This window comes from Polypterus senegalus, chromosome 3 (assembly GCF_016835505.1).
Source record: "Polypterus senegalus isolate Bchr_013 chromosome 3, ASM1683550v1, whole genome shotgun sequence".
Taxonomy (NCBI): Eukaryota; Metazoa; Chordata; class Cladistia; order Polypteriformes; family Polypteridae; genus Polypterus; species Polypterus senegalus.
The window spans coordinates 227850868-227874168 of record NC_053156.1 but is presented as its reverse complement, the minus strand read 5'-3'; the positions used below and the strand labels follow the sequence as shown (position 1 = coordinate 227874168).

The 23301-nt window shown below is 41.5% G+C and overlaps 1 protein-coding gene across 5 annotated transcripts in view; it reads left to right on the top strand.

Annotated features, from left to right (window-relative positions):
• The window catches only part of pacsin1b (protein kinase C and casein kinase substrate in neurons 1b), a 205747-nt gene extending 182752 nt beyond the window's left edge, over positions 1 to 22995 (top strand). For all 5 annotated transcript variants that reach the window (XM_039748686.1, XM_039748687.1, XM_039748688.1 and 2 more), the window contains 6 exons: positions 3323 to 3478; positions 3726 to 3901; positions 12098 to 12218; positions 17639 to 17766; positions 18171 to 18367; positions 20367 to 22995. In XM_039748686.1, coding sequence (XP_039604620.1) covers positions 3323 to 3478; positions 3726 to 3901; positions 12098 to 12218; positions 17639 to 17766; positions 18171 to 18367; positions 20367 to 20476 — 888 coding nt within the window. In that variant the 3' untranslated portion in view covers positions 20477 to 22995. The remainder of the gene's footprint in view (positions 1 to 3322; positions 3479 to 3725; positions 3902 to 12097; positions 12219 to 17638; positions 17767 to 18170; positions 18368 to 20366) is intronic.
• Positions 22996 to 23301: the final 306 nt, after the last annotated feature.

Below are 23301 nucleotides of genomic sequence, written 5' to 3'. Positions count from 1 at the left end.
GGACATGCAGGTGATGGGTGTCACAGAACAAGATGTAGAGAATGGGAAGACATGGAAATAGATGATCCGCTGTGGCAACCCCTGACGGGAGTAGCCGAAAGAAGAACAATATATAAATATGCTTCTGTTTGTGTATTTCACGTGCAGTGCTCTTTGTGTGCATAAGTGTCTGCCAATAGTATAAATTTATACATTTCCATATGCCTGTGTTGTCTGTGTACACGGATATACCATTATGTCTGATGTGCTGTACTTTACATGTGTCTATATACGGTATATGCTTCTGTGAGTGTAAGTGCATGTACATGTACAGTATATACATGTGCATCTCAATTTACAGGACATTTGTTTTATATTGTGTTCTGTTTGTATCTATGCATAGGACTTACTTTATGTGTTTGTCTGCAGGATTTGTATATATGCATGTATAAGCACATTTGGCTGTGAATCAGTGTGCCTGCTGTTATGCATATGTGTATGTACACACATCATTCATCTGTGTCTCAGGTTGCTCTGTGCTTGTGTAGAAAGTTGTGTGTTCATGTGTATGTGTGTATGGAGGTTTGAAAGCAAATGCTTCCCAGAATACTGCGTCTGCTCTCATCACCAAGGATGCACTTGATAAATCCCGTCACGCTCTAGCTATTGACGGCTTCCTCTGCGATGATAGGATTAATTTTGCAATTTAGTTCTGACAAGCCGAGGATCAAGGCGACAGCGGGCTCCTGGCAGGCAAGGGCTCTGGCACTGCAGAGCTGCAGTACTAAAGAAAAGGCAGAAGCAGGAGCAGCTTGTAGGAGTCAGGTGGTCAGGCATGAAAGAGGGGTGATAAAGTCATGGAGGTGGTCAGGCTTGAAAGAGGGAGGTAAAGTCATGAAAAAATACACAGAGCACATACCAAGTCCCTGTACCATCACAGCCAGGGGTGGAGGAATCCAGGGAAAGCTCTGTAGACATAATCCACATGCTATGTTACCATTACAATTTTCTTGAAAAATTGAAAAACCTTGATTGAACTTCACAATTCTGGATGTCTGGCATGGTCTTAGCATGTAGAGTAGCACCAAATACAAATTCAGACCCAGGGAAAACTCATTGTACACTGTCTAGTTTTTAGGTGCTCTCTATGGTCCTCCTGAGAAGGTGCAGCATCTCCTTTTCACTATGATGCTCCTGCCTTCTGTGCCTTGTGCACTTCTGCCAAGCAACTTGGTCAGGGTGCCCTTGCGTCCATATTTAGGTGTCTTCCTAGAAGATGGTGTTCTGTTTAACATGGTCAGAATGATTTTATGTCTGATTCTGATGTACTCTGTGATCACTGATGTGCACAAATCTTGTGAACTGGTAAGGAATGCAGAGTGTGACCATTGATGAGGTCGGAGTGTGCAAGTGTCTGTTTCTGAATTATATACAGTAAATATGCTATTATAAAAGTCCCCCAGTGCTCTTTTTTTAAATGAGTTGAGTCTAACATTCCATGATGGTTGCTTTTGGTCAGTTTTTCTCTACTAATGTGGCCACATATTTACAGTCTTGATGAACAAGGATATTGGTGAAATGCATGTATCGGAGCATCTCTCAGATCAGATTCATGGCTAGTATGTCTATTTCTGATCAACTTTACTATACTACTATACTATATACTTTACTGTCCAGTTACCTAGTGTTCATTTGAGGTTATTTCTATGTTCTTATACCTGGTTCTCCTATGCATGTTTATTATGTGTTGAAAGCAAAAGAGTAGGAGGAACTTCACTGGTTCTAAGTGTTCCATATGTACATCTTTGCCATTTTATGAGAATAGTGGTTTTTGTGTTCTTGGGATTTCAGGAAGAGTCTCCTGACCTGTGGTTCAGTGCTTTCATTTTGCCTCTGAAGGCACCATAAGGCTTTAGAAACTCCATGTCAGTTGTGCCATAGCTAAAGTTAATCATCTCCCATTCAGCCACAAATCAAAATGCTAGTCCCTCTGCCAGTAGAGTAACACCTTCAGATTCTGCCTTTGCAAAGGACTGACCATCTATGGCAACACTTTGTAGTTTTAGTTTATGTAAAGTGTACCCATCCACATGCAGTCTATATCTCTTTTACCATCCCATCTTCAGTTGTGACACCTGTGCTACTCTGATACGATCACAGTTGGTTCGGTGGCTTCTGATTCCAGTGGTGGTACAGGTTAGCTTCACCCTCTCTGGTTACTTCTGGGACCCTCTTGAACCTGGAATCGTCGGTAGACATGAACTGAGAGGAGCCAGACAAATGAGGACACACACATTCAGCAAATCGTTGGTACAAAAGTGCCAATTGCTTTTATTAAAATCCACAAAGAAACAGTGTCCTATATTGCAGTGCAAAACAATCTTTCCTAAATAAATAAATTGTCTATAAAAAGTGCATAGCCCATGAGTTAAAATCCAAATCAATCCAGCAATCAAACCAGTATAAAACAAAATCCATTGAGTCCTTAATCTTTCTCTGCCTCCTTCCATGGCTCACTCAGCCTTTGGAGACTCCTCATTGACCTCCATCTTGGTTGCCTCCGTCAGTGTCTGCCAGACTGCTCAGAGTCAGTTGTCCTCCCATCTTCTTTCTCACACAACTGGCGTCCCTCAGATCCCTGAGGTGGACTCCACCACCATCAAACCCGCTCCTCTGAAAAATCAATGGGGACAATCTGCCCCTAGAGTGCTGATCCTTTGCTCTGCCTTGACCGCTTCACCTCTCTGTCACATGCTCGCTCACTGGCTCTGCTCAGGTACCTGATGCTGCTCACTCATGGTCTTCTCAGCTGATCTTGTTCTATTCCTGGACCTCTTTCTCTGCTGTGCAGGCTCCCTTATATCTTGCCTCATTGGATGCAGGTGTGGTCATCCAACTACTTCAGCACCTGACCAATCCATTCATGTGCACATGCACATGTGATCAGCCAAGCACCCCAATCAACCTTGGATCTGTGCCGGCATACGCACACCCGTACCCATTCGGAGCCTGCATGCTCCAGGATTCAGTTATTTATTTAAAATCACATTTCGCTGTAGACCTCTTATCACACTTCTTCTCCTGCTTGATGGGGTTATATTAGAGGTCTTTTCTTATATCTGCATCTATCACAGTAGAAATGATAAAGTTTATCAGAAGCTAATGCTGGTGAACTTTAAGACTAACAGTACATGACAGGGAAGTTACATGCAAGAATCCTGAGGCCTACTTCACATTCTTCACCAACTTGCAGTAATTATACAAGAATAAAAAATATTAGCACCCCTCAAAGTAAGACAGAGAAGGAGCGTTCTGAATTTCTTGTGTCCATGGCTCGTTTCAGATGGAGGCCGCAAAGAAGACTTATCACATGGCATGCAAAGAAGAGAAACTGGCCGCCCAGCGAGAGGCCAACAGCAAAGCAGAGGCCTCCGTCACCCCTGACCAACAGAAAAAACTACAAGACAAGGTGGACAAGTGCAAGCAAGATGTTCAGAAGGTGAGAAAAGAGCTATGCTTGTGCTCTTGTTTTTCTATTTTTTCCTTATTTGCTGCAATGCTGGTTTGTTCTTGCTTCTTGTCATATGCATTTGGAAAACTTACAACTTATAGCCTGTACCCATCCTTCCTGGTCGGTTGTATCCAAAATGTAGCCCTTCTGGGCATTCTTGCCAGACTATACGCTGTTACTTATCTCTTTGCCTTATTGGCCACCTGACCTAACCAAGCACACTTTGTCAATCCAGGCAAAGGAGAAGTATGAGAAGGCCCTCGAGGAGCTGAACAAGTGCACGCCGCAGTACATTGAGAACATGGAGCAAGTGTTTGACCAATGTCAGCAGTTTGAGGAGAAGCGCCTCAACTTCCTGAAGGAGGTGCTCCTCGATATCAAGCGTCATCTGAACCTCACAGAGAACCAAAGGTTAGGGATGTTGTGTGTGTGTGTATTCTGGAAGGTTTAGTGTGAATATAGTTATAAGCCTGTTGTGCATTATGAAATATTACCAGAAATGTAATGTTTCATTTTTTCAAACAGTTCTGTGTTTGAGTCATAATGTTTCTTGTGGATTGCTGTAAAACTCTTGTAATGGCTGCAAAACCCTTTTTGCCTGGCAATTAGGCGGTAGAGCAATCTATATGTTTTGGATCTCAAAACACTGAGAAGCACTGGGGTTTTCTTGTCTTCTCTAATATTTTTAGCTGCTCAGATCTTCACTCAGATTGTCAGAGTGCTCAGATCTTTAAATGATGGTTGTCCTTTGTCCCACATTTATCAAAGACATCTAGATTGCCAATAGAGCTCAGCACTTTCTGTTTCAGCTCAACCCATGGTACTTTTTGATTAATCCTCTAACAGTATTTTTCTGGCACATTAAGTCCATGCTGACATCTTCTCACTAGGTAAGTTTTATCTTGGGCTATGTAACATTTAAGCAGAGAATTCTAATATTTTAATATCAATGTTCCAAATGATATGAGATTACTCACAGAACAGAACTGCCCAGCTAACTAACAAACACAGAACTATGTACAAAAGCCGAAAGGAATACATTAGGATTTACACCCAGAGTATCTCAAAATAAAATCTCTCTGTTATAATGTAAGTTTTATGCCCTACATTTCCCCAAATTTATGTAAGTGATCACTTCAATCACTTTTGTGTACAGTATATAGTGACTTTATAGAGCCTACATCATCCTAAAGCTTATTTCTTGATAGGCACAACCAACCTGTTTTCACTTTGATGAACGCTGTCCCAAAGTATTAAAGAAGTATGGCACACTTAGTACTGTACTGCTCTTTAATCCTGAGAGGTGATGCACAGAATTTTTAACAAATAGCTTAATCTGTCTATACTGAATCCATCAAAGTTCACTTCATCCTCTTTTTCAGCACTTGCTAGTTTTATAACTGCCTATGTGATACCTTTGAAGTAGTTCAAGTATTTTACACTAACTGCCAATCATTCCATTATGCTGCATATACAGTAGTGTACGTTATGACAACCAATATCCCCAGTTGTGTCTCATGAACAGAGCAGTCAATCAGTTTGCAACTGTTCCAAAGTTAATAGTGTGGAAATTCTATTGTGTCTTATTTAACAACATATACATTACAAGTAGCCAGCAATCGGATCTCAAGTCTGCCACCTTGTGGCTGTAATTCCACTAGGCTTTGCAAAATTTTCAGTTCCAGTCTGGATGCCTTTTATTTTCCAATAATATCAGTCTGGCTCTTTGTTTTGTTGATGTCCACTGCTTTAGAAAACTTGAGATGAAATGTTCTAATTCATTTAATTTAAGTGTCATCTTTGTGCCTCTTTGGCTCCATGTCATGTGTCAGGGCCATCATCACAATTCACACGTTTGCCTTTATTGCTTTCTAGCTGTCATTCACTCTGAAGACCACATTGGTGTGTCCATAAAACAGAATTTTCAGGCTGCTCTGCTGAATAATCGCATCATGGAAAGTGGGCGTCAATAGCCTGTCGTGTTCTAAAGTGGCACTTTGGTGGGCATCCAGCTTGTGGCATTGCTATTAAATGTTCCGATATGCAACATTTAATTAAACTGAAGCACTGCATGAGTCTGTAGGAACAAGATGTCTTTTTGCATAGTGGGGAAGTCAGAGATATAGCAAAGAACTAAGAGTATGGCATATCTGGAAGCACAAAGAAATCATACATATGGCAAATCAAACTAATACACATAGGAGCCTTTTTGACATTTTACAATACAGCTTTATATTGAAATGGGTGATATAGTGCTTCAGTATTTGGCACTGCTGCCTCACAACTCCAAAGACATGGTTTGCACATTCTCTCATTAACTGAGTTGGTTTTCTCCTGATACTCTGAATTTCTTACGAGAGCTCAGAGATGTGCAGATTAAACCGATATCATATTATACAACTTTTGGTTGTGGAATATGTCAGATTTGCAAGTTGGAGTCGCTGATCTTTTTGCTGCACTATGTCAAATTACATGACTGAAACCCACAGCCCATATCACTTTTACCGACTGGCCGCTGATCTTCCAGCGCAGTTGTGCTTGCCCCTCTTTCTTATAGCTAATGGCAAGCTTTATGGCTGCAGCCAGGTCAGCAGCAATCTCTTCCCTTTAAGTCTTTTTTCCATTCTGTTATGGTTAAAAATGGGAAATCAGACAGATGAACTTCTCGTCTGTTTGTAAAGTTCACAACATGTATGTTCCCTACCTCGTCACGACATTCTATGAATTGTACCTCCAGATGAGCATTCATTGATTCATTTGGTTGTCAGTTCTCCCGCATACACAACCTGCCCTTCTGACGAACAAGAAATTCAAGGCTGCTTGATTTTATCCTAGCCAATCGCTGACTAATTGGTCTCACTCATTAGGTATGCCACATTAGACGATTGGTCGACTACCTCTGACTGGCTAAGATGATGTAAATGAAGGCAATTACTGGAACAGTCATCTAATGTGACAGGGCCTTTAGGCTGATTGATGGCTCTGTTCTGTCAGATAAGAGTAAGTGTGGCCGGTGATGGGACTGGCATGCCTTCCAGAATAACTTCTTGTCATAACCCAGCCCACTGTCACCCTGAATTTAGATTAATCTTTTAAGAAAAAGAGTGATGGTTTTAAAATATCTTCCTGTCCTTTTTCCATACACCTCTATCAACAATTCATTTTGAGATAAGTCAGAGTAATTTCCTGTGTATCTCAACTTATCTCAAATTGAGTACTTGGCATATAAAGCAGGAGATAGTTTGAGATAACTCAAAAATTCTGTTGATACGTTCTTATCAAAACATTATAGTGTAGGTATTGTGTTAGTAGTATCAGATAATAGGAGTGGATTGATGGATTAATTGATTGCCTTTGGCAATGCCAATAATTAGACAATTCAGAAAGGCTCCTTTTCTTACCTTTGTAAGTGAGGATCCCGGACATTAGACATACTGTACATAAATGAAGCATAAATGTTTTAAGAAACAGAATAACTCAAGGTTTATAGAAATATCTGCTTATACAGGAAGTTGACAAAATAGAGGGGAAGGGGCGGTCAAAAAAATAACATCGAAGAAGTTTTCTAGCTTTTCAAAGCTTTTGTGTTTAGCGCTTCATTTTTGTATTTAATTTTTGAGTGATGTCAGAGTCAACTTGCCGTTGCTCTAATGCAGGTGTTGGCAATGTTGGTCCTCGAGGGCCACAGTGGCTGCAGGTTTTCATTCGAACCCAATTGCTTAATTAGAAACCAATCTCTGCCAGTCTCAGACCTTATTTAATGTATACAGGATTCAAAAGTAATGAGCCTTTGTTCAAAAAGACAAATTTATTGGGCAAATCGGTACAACTAATTAATAGTCTTCAAAATAAGCACCTCCTGCATCAATACACTTTTGTAGGCGGCTTTTCCATGACTCGAAGGCGTCCACGTAGGCCTGTTCCGGGATGGTTGCAAGAGCTGCCTTGACATTTGCTTGGATGTCCTCGATCGAGTCGAAGCGTTTCCCTTTCAGCGCTGATTTTAAGCGCGGAAACAAGAAGAAGTCAGAAGGCGACACGTCCGGACTGTAGGGAGGCTGGGGGACCACCGGAACGTTCACCCGGGCCAGGTAGGCGCTCACGATGAAGGCGGTGTGGCTGGGCGCGTTATCATGATGAAGCTTCCAGCTGTCCTTGATGTCCCTTTGCTTGCGCGCAACGCTTCTTTTCAGCCTTTTCAGGACTTCCAAGTAGTAAGCAGCATTCACGGTCTGTCCTTGCGGGACAAACTCGTAGTGGATGATCCCCTTCACTCCGAAGTACTTGATCGCGTACTGTTGCTCTAACGATCTTTCCATTCCACCGTGTAACTCACGACTGCACAGGGGTTCCCGTCAAGGCCGATCTTACCGCACCAAGCAGCGGTAGGAGCTCCGTTGCATTGTGAAGCCAACACCCACGGTTGCCGGAGGCTCATTACTTTTGAATCCTAACCTGTAGCTTGTCAGTCTTCAATGTTAGGTTTTTATATCGTAGATTTTTTTCCTTTTCAAGGATATCATCCAAACGATTTGAAGCCTAAAATGTATAATTTTCAGTCTGTCACATTTTTCTCTTAAGTGTTTTATTAAACCAAATAGTGCATGATAAACACACACAGATGTAAATGGAAACAAGTTGGATGGAGAACTGCTGGCTCCTTTGTCATTTATTATCTTATTGCTAATAAGTAGCCATTTAAACAGTGAATGTAGCTGTTTAAGACTGAAATAAGCAATTAAGGGTGGGGAACCTTAACAAGTGAGACCACTAAAATGAAGCATCAAAATGTCACGTAAGCAATAAGTGCTTCATCAGCATTAATTGACTTCTCATTAAGAAACTAGGTTGGAACAAAAACCTTGCAGCCATTGCACTGCGGCCCTCCAGGACAGACGTTGCCTACCTCTGCTCTAATGTATAACCTTGGATCAGAGTTGGCTAAGCTGTTACATTACAGTTCAAGGCTTTCGTTTAGACAAAATCCTCTAAAAGCTAGAGGCTTACCTGGCACAGTTAATCATTAGCTTGTTACATAGTAGCAATCAAAATGAGAAAGAAGGTCTTTAGCTGGTTGTTTATGACATACTTACAGTTCCTGTTTATCTTGTTGATGATAAACAGTTTAACATACCAAGCTTTTAAGAGTGATGTCCAATGCTGTGTGGTGTTGAATGTTGCTGCTTTGAGTTTAAATGTAGTACTTGGCTTGTGTTGGATTGTGCGCTTTGTCTTGTCACAAAGTCTTTCATCCATGGTGTGCTGTTGCCTTCCTCAGCTCACTTTCAGACTCTTTGCCTTTCTTCCTTCCACATTGTAGGGAAAACCATGACTCTTTCTGCCGCAAGAGGTTAGGTAATGAAGTTCACTTCTTCAAGTAAGTCTTCTCAGTCTTCCCAGACTGGGCTCACAGCTTAAGCTTGGAGGAGTGGACCTTAGAGCTAAAATAGAGTATCCAGCTCCAAGCGTCTACAGAGAGTACATTTAAAGCCTAAACAAAGTTCTTTCTTGCTCTGAACAGAGTGGTCAGCTTCCTCCTTCAAAGACATAGAAGTGATGCATTCACTTAATTTTAATTGACAGTGTTCACTGGATCTGCATCCAGCCCTGCAAGCAGGTCCTCCAACTTGCAGGGAAAATGTGGGTGTTGGTGTTAGGATTGGCACTCCAGCCACCACAGAAAACCTCTGACTGTGTGGTGGGTGCGGCAACTAGCTGTAAAATCAGCGCATTCTCTCAAAATAGCCTCTGCTGATTGGATCATGACTTGTTCCTTGTTACACATGCTGTTTCTGCTTATAAGTATATTACTTTACCTCTAAGTTTAAGGCACATTTCAGCTTGCTGTTGTACATTTTAAAGGAATGGACTTTTTGTCTATTGGAGTTTGGAGATGTCAGCTTATCTTTGATTGACACCTCAAAGCTTAAGATCAAGCTCAGAAGGCAAGCTAACCAAATGATGGTAGAGCTACAGTCGATTGCTTATAGTGCTCACTCTGGAATGCCGGTTGTAGGGTGCCGCTGGCTTTCTGCATTCCTGTTAAGTCTGCTCTCTTTAACAGTTCTTATGTTCCACCTAAACCCTTGCACAAAGGGACGATGTGCACTTCGTCTAAACACAAAACTACACTTTGTCTAAAACAGAACATTTAAAAAATTTGCTAAATGCACTTTCAAATCCTAATTGTGTTTTGAGATACAAGGCCTTTCATATAATTTACAAGGCTAATATTAAAGAGAATTTTACTGCAAAAAATTGTTACATGTTATAACATTCCTTCCATCCTATAAGAATTCTTGGAAATTGTACTCTCTGAGGTCTGCCAGTCGATTGGTTATAGTTCTTTGGGTGCATCCAATCATTTTCATTAATTTTGTGGCACATATTATATCTTGTCATGTACATTAAAAAAGTGGGTGCCACCTTGCAGTACTTGTTGCTTGGATAGTCTTCTCCTTCTTCTGGTTCCTCCTGACCTGGGAACAGCTCGTATAAATAATGCAGAATTGGCTGAATAGCATCTGTTCATTTTATGTTATTTCAAGATAATCACTGGCCAGTTCAAATGATAGAACTCAAATGTAACTCTGTAAATCATGATCACTATATCTTCTGTAGCATCTATCCTCTTATTTAGTGCATTTTATGTTGAGACCAGTTAGCAGTTCCATTATTCCATCCAATTGGTGAACAACATTAATCCAGTATAGTCAAGGAGTCGATCACGGAAACATTGGGAGCAAGTTAGAGACCTATCCTGAACAGGGTGCCATTTTATTGCAGGGAATACTCATGTACACAACTACACTTCATACTTGGCTGTCTTTGGGGCTTGTTGAAACACACATCTAGACAACATGCAAAATCCACATGCCTGGTGATTGGCTAGGCCTGGAGCCCAGTCTCCTAGACTTCTGAGACAGCAATGTTAAGAACAACAGCACCATGTCTCCTCAACTAGGAGTTAAACAAGTCATGACGTTTTTGTTTTCATTTCCTCCAGAGCCATTTGGCCATTGTCATTTGCAGGAAAATTGGTAATAGTTTCTAGCAACTTTTCAATGAATATGTTGTCAACGACAGACAAATAAAAGAGACAAACAAAGGACTGGTGCATCCACCCGTATAATATTCCTGGCTGTAAATGGATAAATTAGTTGTACAGATGTGTACAGATTCGTGTCCAACATAGAACTGATTTGAGATTGTCAAGATGGCAGTTTTAAAGGCAAGCTAAAGAAGTGATGTCATCAATGGGGCCGGAACCGGAAGTGGTGTCATCAGGGCCAGGCAGAATTTCCTGTAACTGGTCTGCAAAAAAAAGGGTCAGTATACTCCACCACCCTCTGGTCTGGCGTGGAATTACTCTCATTCAGGTCCTTGTGGACGTTCAGCCAGACTACAGACAGACACCAGGACACACAATGTCCAAAAGCGCACACTTTTATTTACTTTTCTTCTACACACGCAACACAGTGCATCAAAAAGCCACAATAACTCAGTTCCTTTTTACTTTACTTTTACTTTTCTTTCTGCTTCTCTTCTTCTTCTGCCACCTCCACTCCTGAGGCAGCCTCTTTTATAATGCACCGCATGTGCTCTGGGTGCTCCCTGGTGGCCTTCCTGTAGCACTTTCTGGTGTAGCGGAAGTGCTGTGTGGGTACCCGGAAGTACTCCGGGTGTACCTGGTTCCAGTTCCGGCAGCACTTCCTGGTGTAGCGTAAGTGCTACATTCCATGGCTCCAGAACCATCCAGGTGGCCCCTGGTGATGGCCATGAGCCCCCACAGGGTTGAGCTTCCAAGCTCCATGTCTCCCATGCAGTCCAGGAGGGCTACCCTCTTGCAACCTGGGAAAGGAATTGCCCCTCTCCCGGTCCCCTGCCTTTCCAGGCCTATCTATCTATCTATCTATCTATCTATCTATCTATCTATCTATCTATCTATCTATCTATCTATCTATCTATCTATCTATCTATCTAGGTTCCTGGCCTTCTATCACACCTTTTAGCTGCCTCCCATGTGCACGTGTATGACAATGTATATCCCTATATATTTATATATTTATTTTGTATTTTTTCTTCTTTTTCTTTTCTACAAAGTTAATCTCTTTTTAAGTAGGGCCAATGTTCAGATGCCCTCATTTTCATAGGCTGCACCCTCGCATAGACTACATTTCCTATACAGTCCTTTTTGTCTCAAATCAGGCAGCTCATGCACTCTCACTTCCAGCACGATCCTAATTTGCCAGGTGACACAATCACATTACATGCTAGGCAGTTCCAAAGCATGTAGACGGTGATGTTTCTGATATTGCCACAAAAGAGATAATAACAAAGAGTCTGGTACCATCCTGCACATCTTTCCCAAAAAGCCTAAGATATGTGTGGTCCCACAAGAACAATTAATAAGTGTTTTGTGAATCCCATCTCCAATAATGCAAATATTTTTTTCACTTGAACTATGTAATCAATTATAGAGCAGGACACACAAAGGTTCTGAAAAAGGACATAGAAATGATTATAATATTGGGTGGCGTGGACTCAACAAAGCAGCCAGCCATAATCTTTCAAATCTGTCTTAATATGTGTTTTGTATTTTCTCAGCTACTCAAGTGTCTACAGGGAATTGGAGCAAACCATCCGCACCGCCGATGCTCAGGAAGACCTCAAGTGGTTCAACAACTTCCATGGCCCAGGAATGCACATGAATTGGCCTCAGTTTGAGGTAAGGAGCTGCGGTGAATTTGTATCAGTTCACTGAATGGAAGCCAGATAAGATTCTTAAACTAAAATTCTGGGTTGTCATTGGATGCCTTTGAAATGAAAAGCAAGCCCTCTGAGATCAATTAGGGTTCTTAGTCTGAGCACAGGAACTGAAACATTAAATAGGTACAATTAAGAAATGTACAGTATAGTTTTCTGAACAGCACACCCACACTGAATACCAAAGGTCTACTTATAGGTGAATGCTAAGCCAAATGCTTTAAATGTTAACTTGTGTGCTTCTTATAATCTTAAAACATTTCTTTTTACTGTTGGGTAGTTTCTTATGACACAACTAAAGAGGCGTTAAAATTAGAGTGAGGAACCCCATACCAGGAAGACCATTGTAACTGCACGTTTAGAGGCTAATACAAGACGATAAGTGAGTCTGTTGCTTCAGTTTGTCTCCTTGTGTGTTCCTACCTAGACAAAATGCTGAAATTGACGATTTAGTCTTGTGCATTGTGGAGGCAGTGTTGTATAGTATGGTGAAAGAGGGAGCTCAGCTGATGCCAACAGGAAGCACACTGATTTACATCACAGGTTCATGGCTGACCACCAGCCATTACCACAGTGCAAAATGTATGACCTGGGATGGATTGTCTTGTGATTTCCCAACATTACACTTGGCATAGTTGGCAGCATTTGCACTGTAGATGGGTACAGCATAGTGGCGGTGCTGCAACGAAATGTAGGAGCTCTGTGTGAGGCAGAGCTCAGCTGACATCAACAGGGAGCACTCCGTTTTCCTTTGCTTGCTCCCTTTCCCTACATAAACAGTTAATGGAGCTCTCCTTTAGCTTACGTTTTAGGGACGACCTGTGTACTCTAGGTGTCACAAGTTTGCAGCAGACCACCGGCCATTAGCGATTTGGAATGGATTATGGCATGATTCCATGACAATACTCTTGGCGTAGTTGGCAGGATTTGCATTCTAATAGGTATAGTGTAGTAGCAGTGCTACACAGATAGTTGGGGGCTGAGTGTGAGAGAAAGAGGGAGCTCAGCTGATGTCACCAGGAAGTGCTCTGCTTTGCATTGTTTAGAGTCTTTCTCTAATGGAGTTCTCTTTTTGCTTGTGTTTTAAGAACGCTGTTTCCAGGAGTCCTTTAATCCAGATGTTACATGCTTGTGGCTTAGCACCAGCAGTTACCTTAGTGCAAAATGTACGACCTGGGATGGATCGTAGTGTAATTCCACAACACACATGAATAAAAATTCTCACCCTGCATCATTTCTACCCTAACCCATGCTCTATTTTTTCCTTTGCTGTAACAACTATGCTTTCTTCACAACATATTCGCCATGTATACGATGATATCTAATAAGTGTCTGCACCCTCGCATGATCATAATAACCTGGCTCCTTCACAGTCCTTTTTTTAACTCAAATCCATCCCTCCTCAAACACCTAAACGCTGCTGTCTCAAGTCTTTCATCTAATATATTCACTTCTTACACATACACGCACACAGACTTATACACATGCACTGTAACCTAAACTAATGTGCATAGCTTTCTTTTTAATGGATTTTCTTTTTAGTTTCTCCCATACATCAGCTTTTTCTCCTATACATACTTCAGCAGTTGCTTCATTCAAGATGTGTACTTAACACTTCCCAACACAATATATTTGTTATTTCCTTTTCTGATACGTGTACTGTGTTCAGCAATCCAGAATTGTTTTCTTCTCTTGTTATGTTCTTACATGTGCACATTTATCGTTTACTATCACCAAGATTGGTGTCCTTTTTACATTATACCTTAATTCTGTACAGGCTTACAGTACATTTGGTGCCTTTAAAAAGTATTTAAATCCTTACCCCCTGTGGATGTTTTCACATTCTGTTATTATCCAACATTGAAATATCCATCCATCCATACATTATCCAACCCGCTATATCCTAACTACAGGGTCACGGGGGTCTGCTGGAGCCAATCCCAGCCAATGCAGAGTGCAAGGCAGGAAACAAACCCTGGGCAGGGCGCCAGCCCACTGCAGAACACTGAAATACATTTAATTTAATTTGGCCTTTTTGACACTAATCAACAGGAAAAGAATCTTTAATGTCAAAGTGACAGATCTCCGCAAAGTGATCAACATTAATTACAAATGTAGAGCACAAAATAATTGATCACATAAGTTTTCACCCTGTTCAGGTCAGTATTCAGTAGATACCCCTTTGGCCTTGAGTCTGTATGCACAATTCTCAATCAGCACTGCAATTTTTCTCCATTCTTCTTTGTACACCTGCTCAGCCTTTTTCATGTCCAGCCACAAATTCTCAGTTGCATTGAGTTCTGGACGCTGACTCTGCCACTCCAGGACATTAACATTATTATCTTTAATTCAATCCTTTGTAACTTGGGCTTTATGTGTGGGGTTGTTGCCTTGTTCAAAAACAAATTTTCCCCCAAGCCAATGGTGTCTTGCAACTGCATCACGCTCTTTACCAGAATTTCCCTGCATTTTGCTGCATTCCATTTATCCTCTACCCTCACAGACCTTCCATGGCCTGCTACAGAGACGCATCTCCGCATTAGGATGCTGCCACCATCATGCTTGTCAGTGGGGATGGTGTGTTTTTAATAATGTGCACTGTTTGCGTTAGCCAAACAGGGTGTTAAATTTGATTGCTCAAAAGCTCAATTTTGGTCTCATCAATAACAGAACATTTTTCCACCTGACTTCAAAGTCTCCCAGGTGCCTGCTGGATTTTTCTGTTTGAACAGTGGCTTTCTCTTTGCCACCGTCCCATAAAGCTGCAACTGGTGGCATACCTAAGCAGCAGTTGTTGTCTGCGCAGTCTCTCCAATCTCAGTCTCTGTAGCTTGTAACTCCTTCAGAGTTCCCATAGATGTCTTGGTGCACAATCAGTCAGTCTTTGCGGACAACCTGCTCGAAGGAGATTTACAGCTGTGCTGTACTCTTCCCTTTTCTTAAGGATTGATGCAACAGTCACTTGGATATTTTCTTGTATCTTGTATCCCCTGACTTGTGCTTTTCAGTCACCTTTTCATAGAGTTGCTTTGTGCATTCGTTTGTCTTAATTGTTTAGGTTAGGCCACCACACTGACCCACTTCAGTTTGGACCCTCCAGGTAAGGTGCATTTATACTACAATCTACAGTATATACTGTATATAATTCACTAAGGCAAGACAACCATGGAAAGCACGCCGGAAGGGGCGTGGATTCACTAAGCCGCCGACAAGTGAGGCACCTATGGCGCACACAGGAAGGAGCCACGCCCACCAACTCCAAGACCATTGGATACGACGACAACTCACAGAGCCACGGCCACCAACTCAGACGCAACAACACAGAAAAACCGGCGTCACATGCAGCTCCGACCCACGTTGACTGTTAATAGAGGCATGTTTCTCGCGGAGGTGAATCGCCATATGCGGCGTGTAAAACTTTTTGCGAGGGGTATCCCATGGGATCCTTAAAACGTTTCTTTACAACTGAGGTTAAAACACAATGAAGTGAGCAGTCTTTAAAAAACAAGTTTTCAGTTATGACGCACAACCGCGTGCACTATAGCAAACTGTTTTACACGCTACATACAGCAATTCGCATCCGCGACAAACATGCGTCTTCTTAGATACTCCTGCACTTTGTACACAACCCCCTCCCACCGTGGTCGGGTGTCTTGGTGGATTATATATAGAAAGGCAGCCAAAACCGCACAGAGCAATGAAAAGTCTACGTGAGTCACAGGTACATCTGGACTGTGCAAAGACTCGAGTGACGAGTTGGAGGTGGGCACATGAGCAGGCAGTGTATACTGAACAGGAAAACAGCAGACTAGCATGACGGAGGGAGCGGAGTGGATGTCCATCTCCTCTCCTCCTGTTCCACCCTGAGCGCCACACGGACGATTGTGTGTTGGTTCGTTCCGTGCATTGGTTAAAACCCAATGAAGGAAGCAGTCTTTAAAAACCAATAAGCCCTGTGCCTCTGTTTCATTACCGTCTCACCTGCTTCACCAATGCAGGCCCCGCAACAGGTGGGTAACCAAAGTCTTTGGGTTCAGGGGGGAGTATGGTTACAAAGCTGAAACTTAAAGGAATTGATGGAAGGGCACCACCAGGTGTGGAGTCTTTTGCTTTATTTGACTCAACACAGGAAACCTCACCCGGCCCGGACACGGACAGGATTTAAAGTGGAGAAGGACAAACAAATTGTGATAGCATTCACTACACTTTTGGCACGCAGACTTATTCTGATAAACTGGAAGAACCCAAACTCTCCTCTTTTAAGTCAGTGGGAAACTGATGTGTTATATTATTTGAAATTGGAAAAATTTCCAATTTCTCAGTTAGAGGATCCATACAGACTTTTTTCAAAACATGGCAGGATCTAATCAGTATTATTTTAAAATAAGCTCATAAAGCACAGAGAATTTATTAATTTAGGTATGTTTACAGGTCTTAAATTTCACGCTGTTTGGCTTGCTCTCTCTCTCAGGGGTGGGGATCGATATGTTCTTAACTTAATTTTTCTTTTTGTAAAAACTTGATTGATTTGTATGGATTGTAATAAAATTAATAAAAGGGAACAAAAAAAAAAAGAAAGGGGTGCTGTTTGTGTACTGAAGGGGCACACAATTCGGACACTGAGAGGAAGACCCCTCCAGGCATCGATCTGGTGATAGTGAGTGGGCGCTATTACCCCCATGTACTGTTTATAAAAGAGTAAAAGTGCGTAAGCTCTGTACACCAAAGGGGACCATCACCCCATCCTAGAAATCATCGAAGTCTAATATTACCGACTACCCGCTATGGACAACGAGGGGTGACGTCCGTCCACCCCTCCCAGGGCTTCAAATGAGCACGACTGGCACTGCCTCTTTGTTATCAATACAGGCGTCTTTCACTGACTAATGCTTCTTTGCACACACAGCATTTCCGTTAATCAATCTGCCTAGTTCTACACTTCACACACCTTCTTCAGGAGTACATATGAACTCTTAACATGTACAGGTACACACACTACATCTCATGTTTTCATTCTTTTTATGCACACCTCCATGCACAGTCCCTGATTTGTTATTCTAGTCCTGATTTAAAATTTTGGACTTTCTGAGATGCTGTGGGTGTACTGATGGCTTGGCAGCATTTAAGTTAGATGAAGACGAGCCACAGCAGGTTTTTAGCCAGTGCTCTACTGCCAAATAAAACACTGCATGTGCCTCCCACAAGACATGCATTGCTGTTCGTTTGGGGACATAAAGTTTCTTCCTTTAGGGTGCATAAAAAAACAAATGAAGTCAACACTCAAATATAAAAATGGTCATAAGTGGCAAACACTTCTCCAGCTGCGACTGTTGACCATGTTCTGTTACTGTCATTCAGTTTTTTCTGGTTTGTCTCCTACAGGAATATAACCCTGACCTGACGCACACCATCACTAAAAGAGAAAAAGCGAAGAAGCCCAATGAGGGGGTGACCCTTACCAATGTCACCCCTGGAGGAGAGCATCTGGCACAGGCTGGTGACCGGGGCAGGTAGGACCTGATGATGGTAAAAAATGAATAACTTTTAAATAAGGCAGTAACTCAAAAAACTCATTAGAGAATTTAGTCTGTTGGGTTATAAAACACCCACAACACAAGATGGTTTCATTGTTTACCCATAAATAAAAACCCTGGAAAAAGTAAGGATTGTAAATCATAAAATACTTACACAAGCAGATATTGGTGTGCACACTCACAAACATACTGACACACATGCACACACACTCTCATGTTAACTCATTAACGTACAGACAAATGCTTCCAAACCCATTCTTCTTCTCATCTGTATAAAGCTATCAAACATTACGTGTGTCCAAGTTGACTGCATTTTATCAGCATAGGAGTCATGGCTTTTTCATCACTTAAACAAACTGTGTGTTACCCTCTTCTTGCAGTGTGAGCAGTTATGACAAAAACCAGGCATATTCAGCAGAGTGGTCTGATGAGGAGTCTGCCAACCCTTTCACAGGGAATGAAACTAATGGAGGATCCAACCCCTTTGAGGACGAGTCTTCTGCAAATAAAGGAGTGAGAGTAAGGGCACTTTATGACTACGAGGGGCAGGAGCAGGATGAGCTGAGCTTCAAAGCAGGTGAGTCTTCCAGTCTCTGTGCTACAAAATTATCCAGACAATCAAAGATAAGAGAATTTAAGAGTCAGCTGAGCCAATGAGGTTAAAGGATGAGCTCGGTATTTTTCTGTTAAAGTTCTTTCTTCACAAACAAGGTATATATGCATTTGCCAGATGATATTGTGTTCTCAAATTAAGCTCTTTTTATAAATTCAAAAAAACATTTTGCCTACTCTTGAGCTTTACCATGAAAGGTATGGGGTATGGAGAAAAACCTTAAAAACTTACCAAATATGTTGATTTTTCAAGCCAAGGCAGTTGTGATTACAAACAGGGTTGGATTAAGACGAAATTGGGCCTGATGCTGCAGCGCAAAAAAGGCCTATTTTTTCTCGCCATTGGTGCATGTGCATTCGACACTCACCGTACATGCGCACTCAAACCGACCAAGGAGCCTTAATTGCTTGCAACGCAACCAGCCAACCTTTATTGAACATGAATAATAACGATGTAGTATCGTAACAACTCAAGATTAACATCAAACTATGTAACATCAACATTCAATAGCAATTGTCTGAAAAGTGCACTTAATGCAGAAAACCTAACAATGAAATACACAAAATTTCAAAATTCTCTTACGAAAAACAGAGTAAGAAAAAATTAATTTGCAGAGACATTGGGTCAAAGTGACTCAGTTCAGGCTCTTAAGGGTAAAAATTTGTCCACAAATTAAATTTCATAATAGACCAGAATCCTGTTGAGGATTTTAAAAATTCTAAATATCCATGCTGGGCCTGCGGGCTGGCTTTTAGTTTTACCTTTAAATAGCCATTGATTTTTACTGTACAACTAACTTTCAAGGTGAAAAATTTACTATGTGGCACTTACCGAACAATAATAAAATGGCAAGAATCCCCAAGATATTGCATAAAATGCAGCTAAATTACTAAGTAAACTGTTTACTGTAAAATTAATAGCATTAACTTGAAATCTTCGGTTAACAATAAACACAACAACTTTATAGTTACGTCACAGTGCAAAGAACAATAGTAACTGTATAATAAGGAACGCTGTGTCTAGGCATCTGAAAGTTGGACCCCAAATTTCATTCTAAGAATTATTTTGAGGTTAATATAGCAAAGGAAAACTGTTCATCTTCCGGAAAATTCTTGTATGTTTTCATCTGGGCCTCTTTCAGGAATGGGCCTAATGCTGCAGCATCAATAGCACCCACCTTAATCTGGCTCTGATTACAAACACATTGTTATAGAAAGCAGTTAACTTTAGGATAATTTCATGTGGCAAATGCATATATAGCGTGTGTGGTTGAATAAGGCACTGCAGGTTCCCACAGGAAAATGTTGGGGTGCCAGCCCGGTCATTCTCATTTACAGTAATTCACTCAGAAAACAAAACAAAAGGGCCGCTATGCCTGCCACTATATTTGAAAGAACAAAAAAGAACTAAGGCAAAGAAAGCTGTTTCACATTAGCTGTCATCTTCACTAGGGTTTGGCCAGCAATGTTCTATGGTGTAGTTGATTGAGAACTCCTTCCAGCATCAGTGGGCTTCAAGGGCAGAAGACCAAAAGGGATAGAGATCTGGACATCTTCTTGTTGCTGTGAATGAAAGAAATGAGGAGAAGGCTAGTGAAAGTGCCACCTGGGGTGGTTGTATGTGTGACACAAGCAAGTTATGAAGGAATAACTTTGATTTGGGAAAATACTGAACTGAAGTGAGGAGCAAGTGCAGATCTTGTTAGAATGAAGTAATAGTGAACAAGAAATGTTAAGTTGAGAGGAGAAGATTTAAGAGAAAGATGGCTGGCCAGGAGATAAGGACAACTGTCCAATGGAGATATATGGGAATAAGGGCATTATGATGGTCAGGAGTCATGGACAGTTATCAAGTGAGAAGGACCTTGAGAGATCAGTTAACCAGTTAGGAGATGAAATGTATTGTTCACTTAATGCCCACCTCCTGCCACTGATAAATTGGTTCACTTTGGTTTGGATTTCAGGAGATGAGCTGACCAAACTGGAGGATGAGGATGAGCAGGGCTGGTGCAAGGGTCGCCTGGACAATGGCCAGCTTGGTTTGTACCCTGCCAACTATGTGGAGTCCATCTAGTTTGCCTGCCTTGTGGACCAGCAATCTCGATGCCCCCCTCCCCCAATCCTGAACCACATCTCCCACCCTGTCCTCCCCCACACCCCATTCTTACAGAGGCAGCTTGGACTGAACCAGCCAATTGAACTGCAGCTCTGGTGTTGCTTGGTCTGAAGAGACAAACTACTGAAGTACTTCCCTCGCCAGACTTCGCAGTGCTGTCTAGTGAAAGACGTCCTTAGTTAAAAATACGAGAGGACGGTAATGACCGCATCCAAGGCACATAAGAAGGACAACAAAAGGCAACATTCTGGCTGGACTATCCCACAAAGCAGTACATGTGCTTTACATCCTTGTTCGGTACTGGACTTTAGACCTCCAACCGTGCACAAGTGCAGGGAATCATTTTGCGTTTTTGTGTAGCTGTGCTCAGTATGAATTTTGTGCTGCAGATATGACATATGTGTAGCGGTATGTTCTATTCAATGAGTATTACATAGCTATCAATTCTTGTGGAGCAGTCTGTGCTGCACAAGGAACACATTCTGTATATTTGGTGCCGTTTGCGTAATCCCATCCTGCTGCACACACGTATTGTGCGGCAGAGAGATGTGCTACGCAAAATGCTCTCTTTGTGTTTTGATGACATTCCTGTTGACGGTATGTGCTATACAACGTGTTGTTTCCCGTATCTGACTCTAGTTGTCCAGCAGCATGCTCTCTCTGATATGCATTTCAGTGACGTGCAGAAGATGCAACATCAATAACCGGCTACAATGGCATAGGTGTTTGCAATTTTAACCCCCCTCTCACCACCACCCAGGAAAGCAGATTCTGATTCTATAAGCAAGTAAGAAAAAAAGCCACTCTTCATGTGATTATTTATGTATCTTTACAGCTCTTTAGAGAATCATTTGAAGCTTGTTGCCATGAGAGAAATGAAACCTTTCTTTACAAACATTTATTTTTGCTAAATCCAATGCCCCCTTTTGCATTTTGATATACTAGTTGATGACCTGCATTTGATAAAGCTGCTCACTATGGATGGGGCTGTAGAAGGACAAGCTGATTGAAGAAATGGAGTCAGTTCAAGATGAGGAGTGGAAGTCATGTCAAACTTAAATTGAGGTTGCTAATGAATGTTTCTGATGGGTATTGTGGCCTAGTGTCTTCAAAGCCTCACCCGAGCAAAACCAGATTTGGCCTGTGGGTTCCTTGGAGGAAAGTAGCTTGGTAGAGAACACAGTCAATCAAGCTTTATTTGATCCTGAGACTTTCTTAGTAACGTAAGTGCAGTGGATTTACAAAGCAATTACAAACTTTGATTTTATGGTTCTGTCTGTAGTTTTCCCTAGTCAATTGGTTTTAGTTTTACTAACTGAATAATTTTGGATTCAGCTCTTCCGGGTCTTCATATAAGTAAATGTGTATATGCACACACTATATTACAATATATATATATAGTATACAGCATATTTATATCAATTTTTGAAACTGCACAAACCCTTTCATAGTTGTGAGGCTATCGGTCCATCATAAGGCGTATCCCTATGCTCACTGAAACTGTGCAGATATGATACTGTGAATTAATCTAACACACACGTCTTATAAATGCCTATCAAATGCTTATTGGATGCCTCAAAAAGATGCCCTAACATTTTTGTAACCCCTGATAAGATTTTTTTACTGGTTTGATCCAGAGTACTGTTTGCCATTGGTGAATACTTGCCAGTGCTGTGATTGGCAACCGTATGCTTCTCACACTGGTGTCACATTTAAAAAGAGGTTCTGAGCTTATAGCTAGAATAGTCACGCTTAAAATTCACAGTGAGGATACATTTATAATCTTCTGGTTCTACTTCAATTTAAATTAGGAATACCGATAAATCCACGTATTCATCCATTTCCAGTACTTATCTTGTGCAGTTTAGGGTTCTGGCGTGAAGTTCAGGCTGATCCTGGCAGTATCAGTCAATCCTGAGCAGAGCACCAGATATGCTCTTAATCAAGATTTCTTAAACTATTGCTCTTTTTAGTGTCTTCAAGGCCCATTCTTTGTTGAATGTCTGCATGGGTGTGGCTGTACATTATAACCATCCCTCTTTGAGAATTGTAGATGATCAGCTTGGGTTTGGTTTACAATTGATAGAGATATATTGATTGCTTAATCAGTGTGAGGAAAACCCATCGTGACCCGTAACCATTAAATACAACAGAAACCTGCGACCCAACGGTGGCAGAACCTCTGTTCTAAATTAATGACAGCTTCATTTTTTAACAAAACTGAAGTGTTGCCCTTAATAGAAAGAGTAAACATGTACTCGGCTGGGATAATTGTCATTCAGTTGGTTGCTGTTGACTGCATTGCCTCAAAGCAAACTGTGCACAACTAAAAACACTTGTAATGATTCATTGTGCTACCCAAACCTGCTTCTGTGCACCCCAAGCAAATATCTCATCAGCTTATATTACATTTATTTATTTGGCTGGCACCTTTATCCAGGGTGACTTACAACATTTATGATACAACTGGTAACATTTCCTTTGGTTTTCCAATAGGAGCCCAGGCAGGTCAAGTGACCTGCTCATGGTCACACAGTGTCAGTACCTGGATTGGAACCCACAACCTCAGGGTTTGAAGTCCAAAGCCTTAACCACTACACTATACCACACTGCCTGCCTCAGCTATGAAAATTTTTTTTTTAATTTTTTTTTTTTATTTCTTTAAATACAAATATTTATGTGAAGGTTGAGTGATTGCATTCCCTGTGATGGACTGGCACCTGTTTCGGTTCCTGCTTTGTGCCAGTTATATTGCACTAAGCAGATTCTGGTGTCTTGCAAAG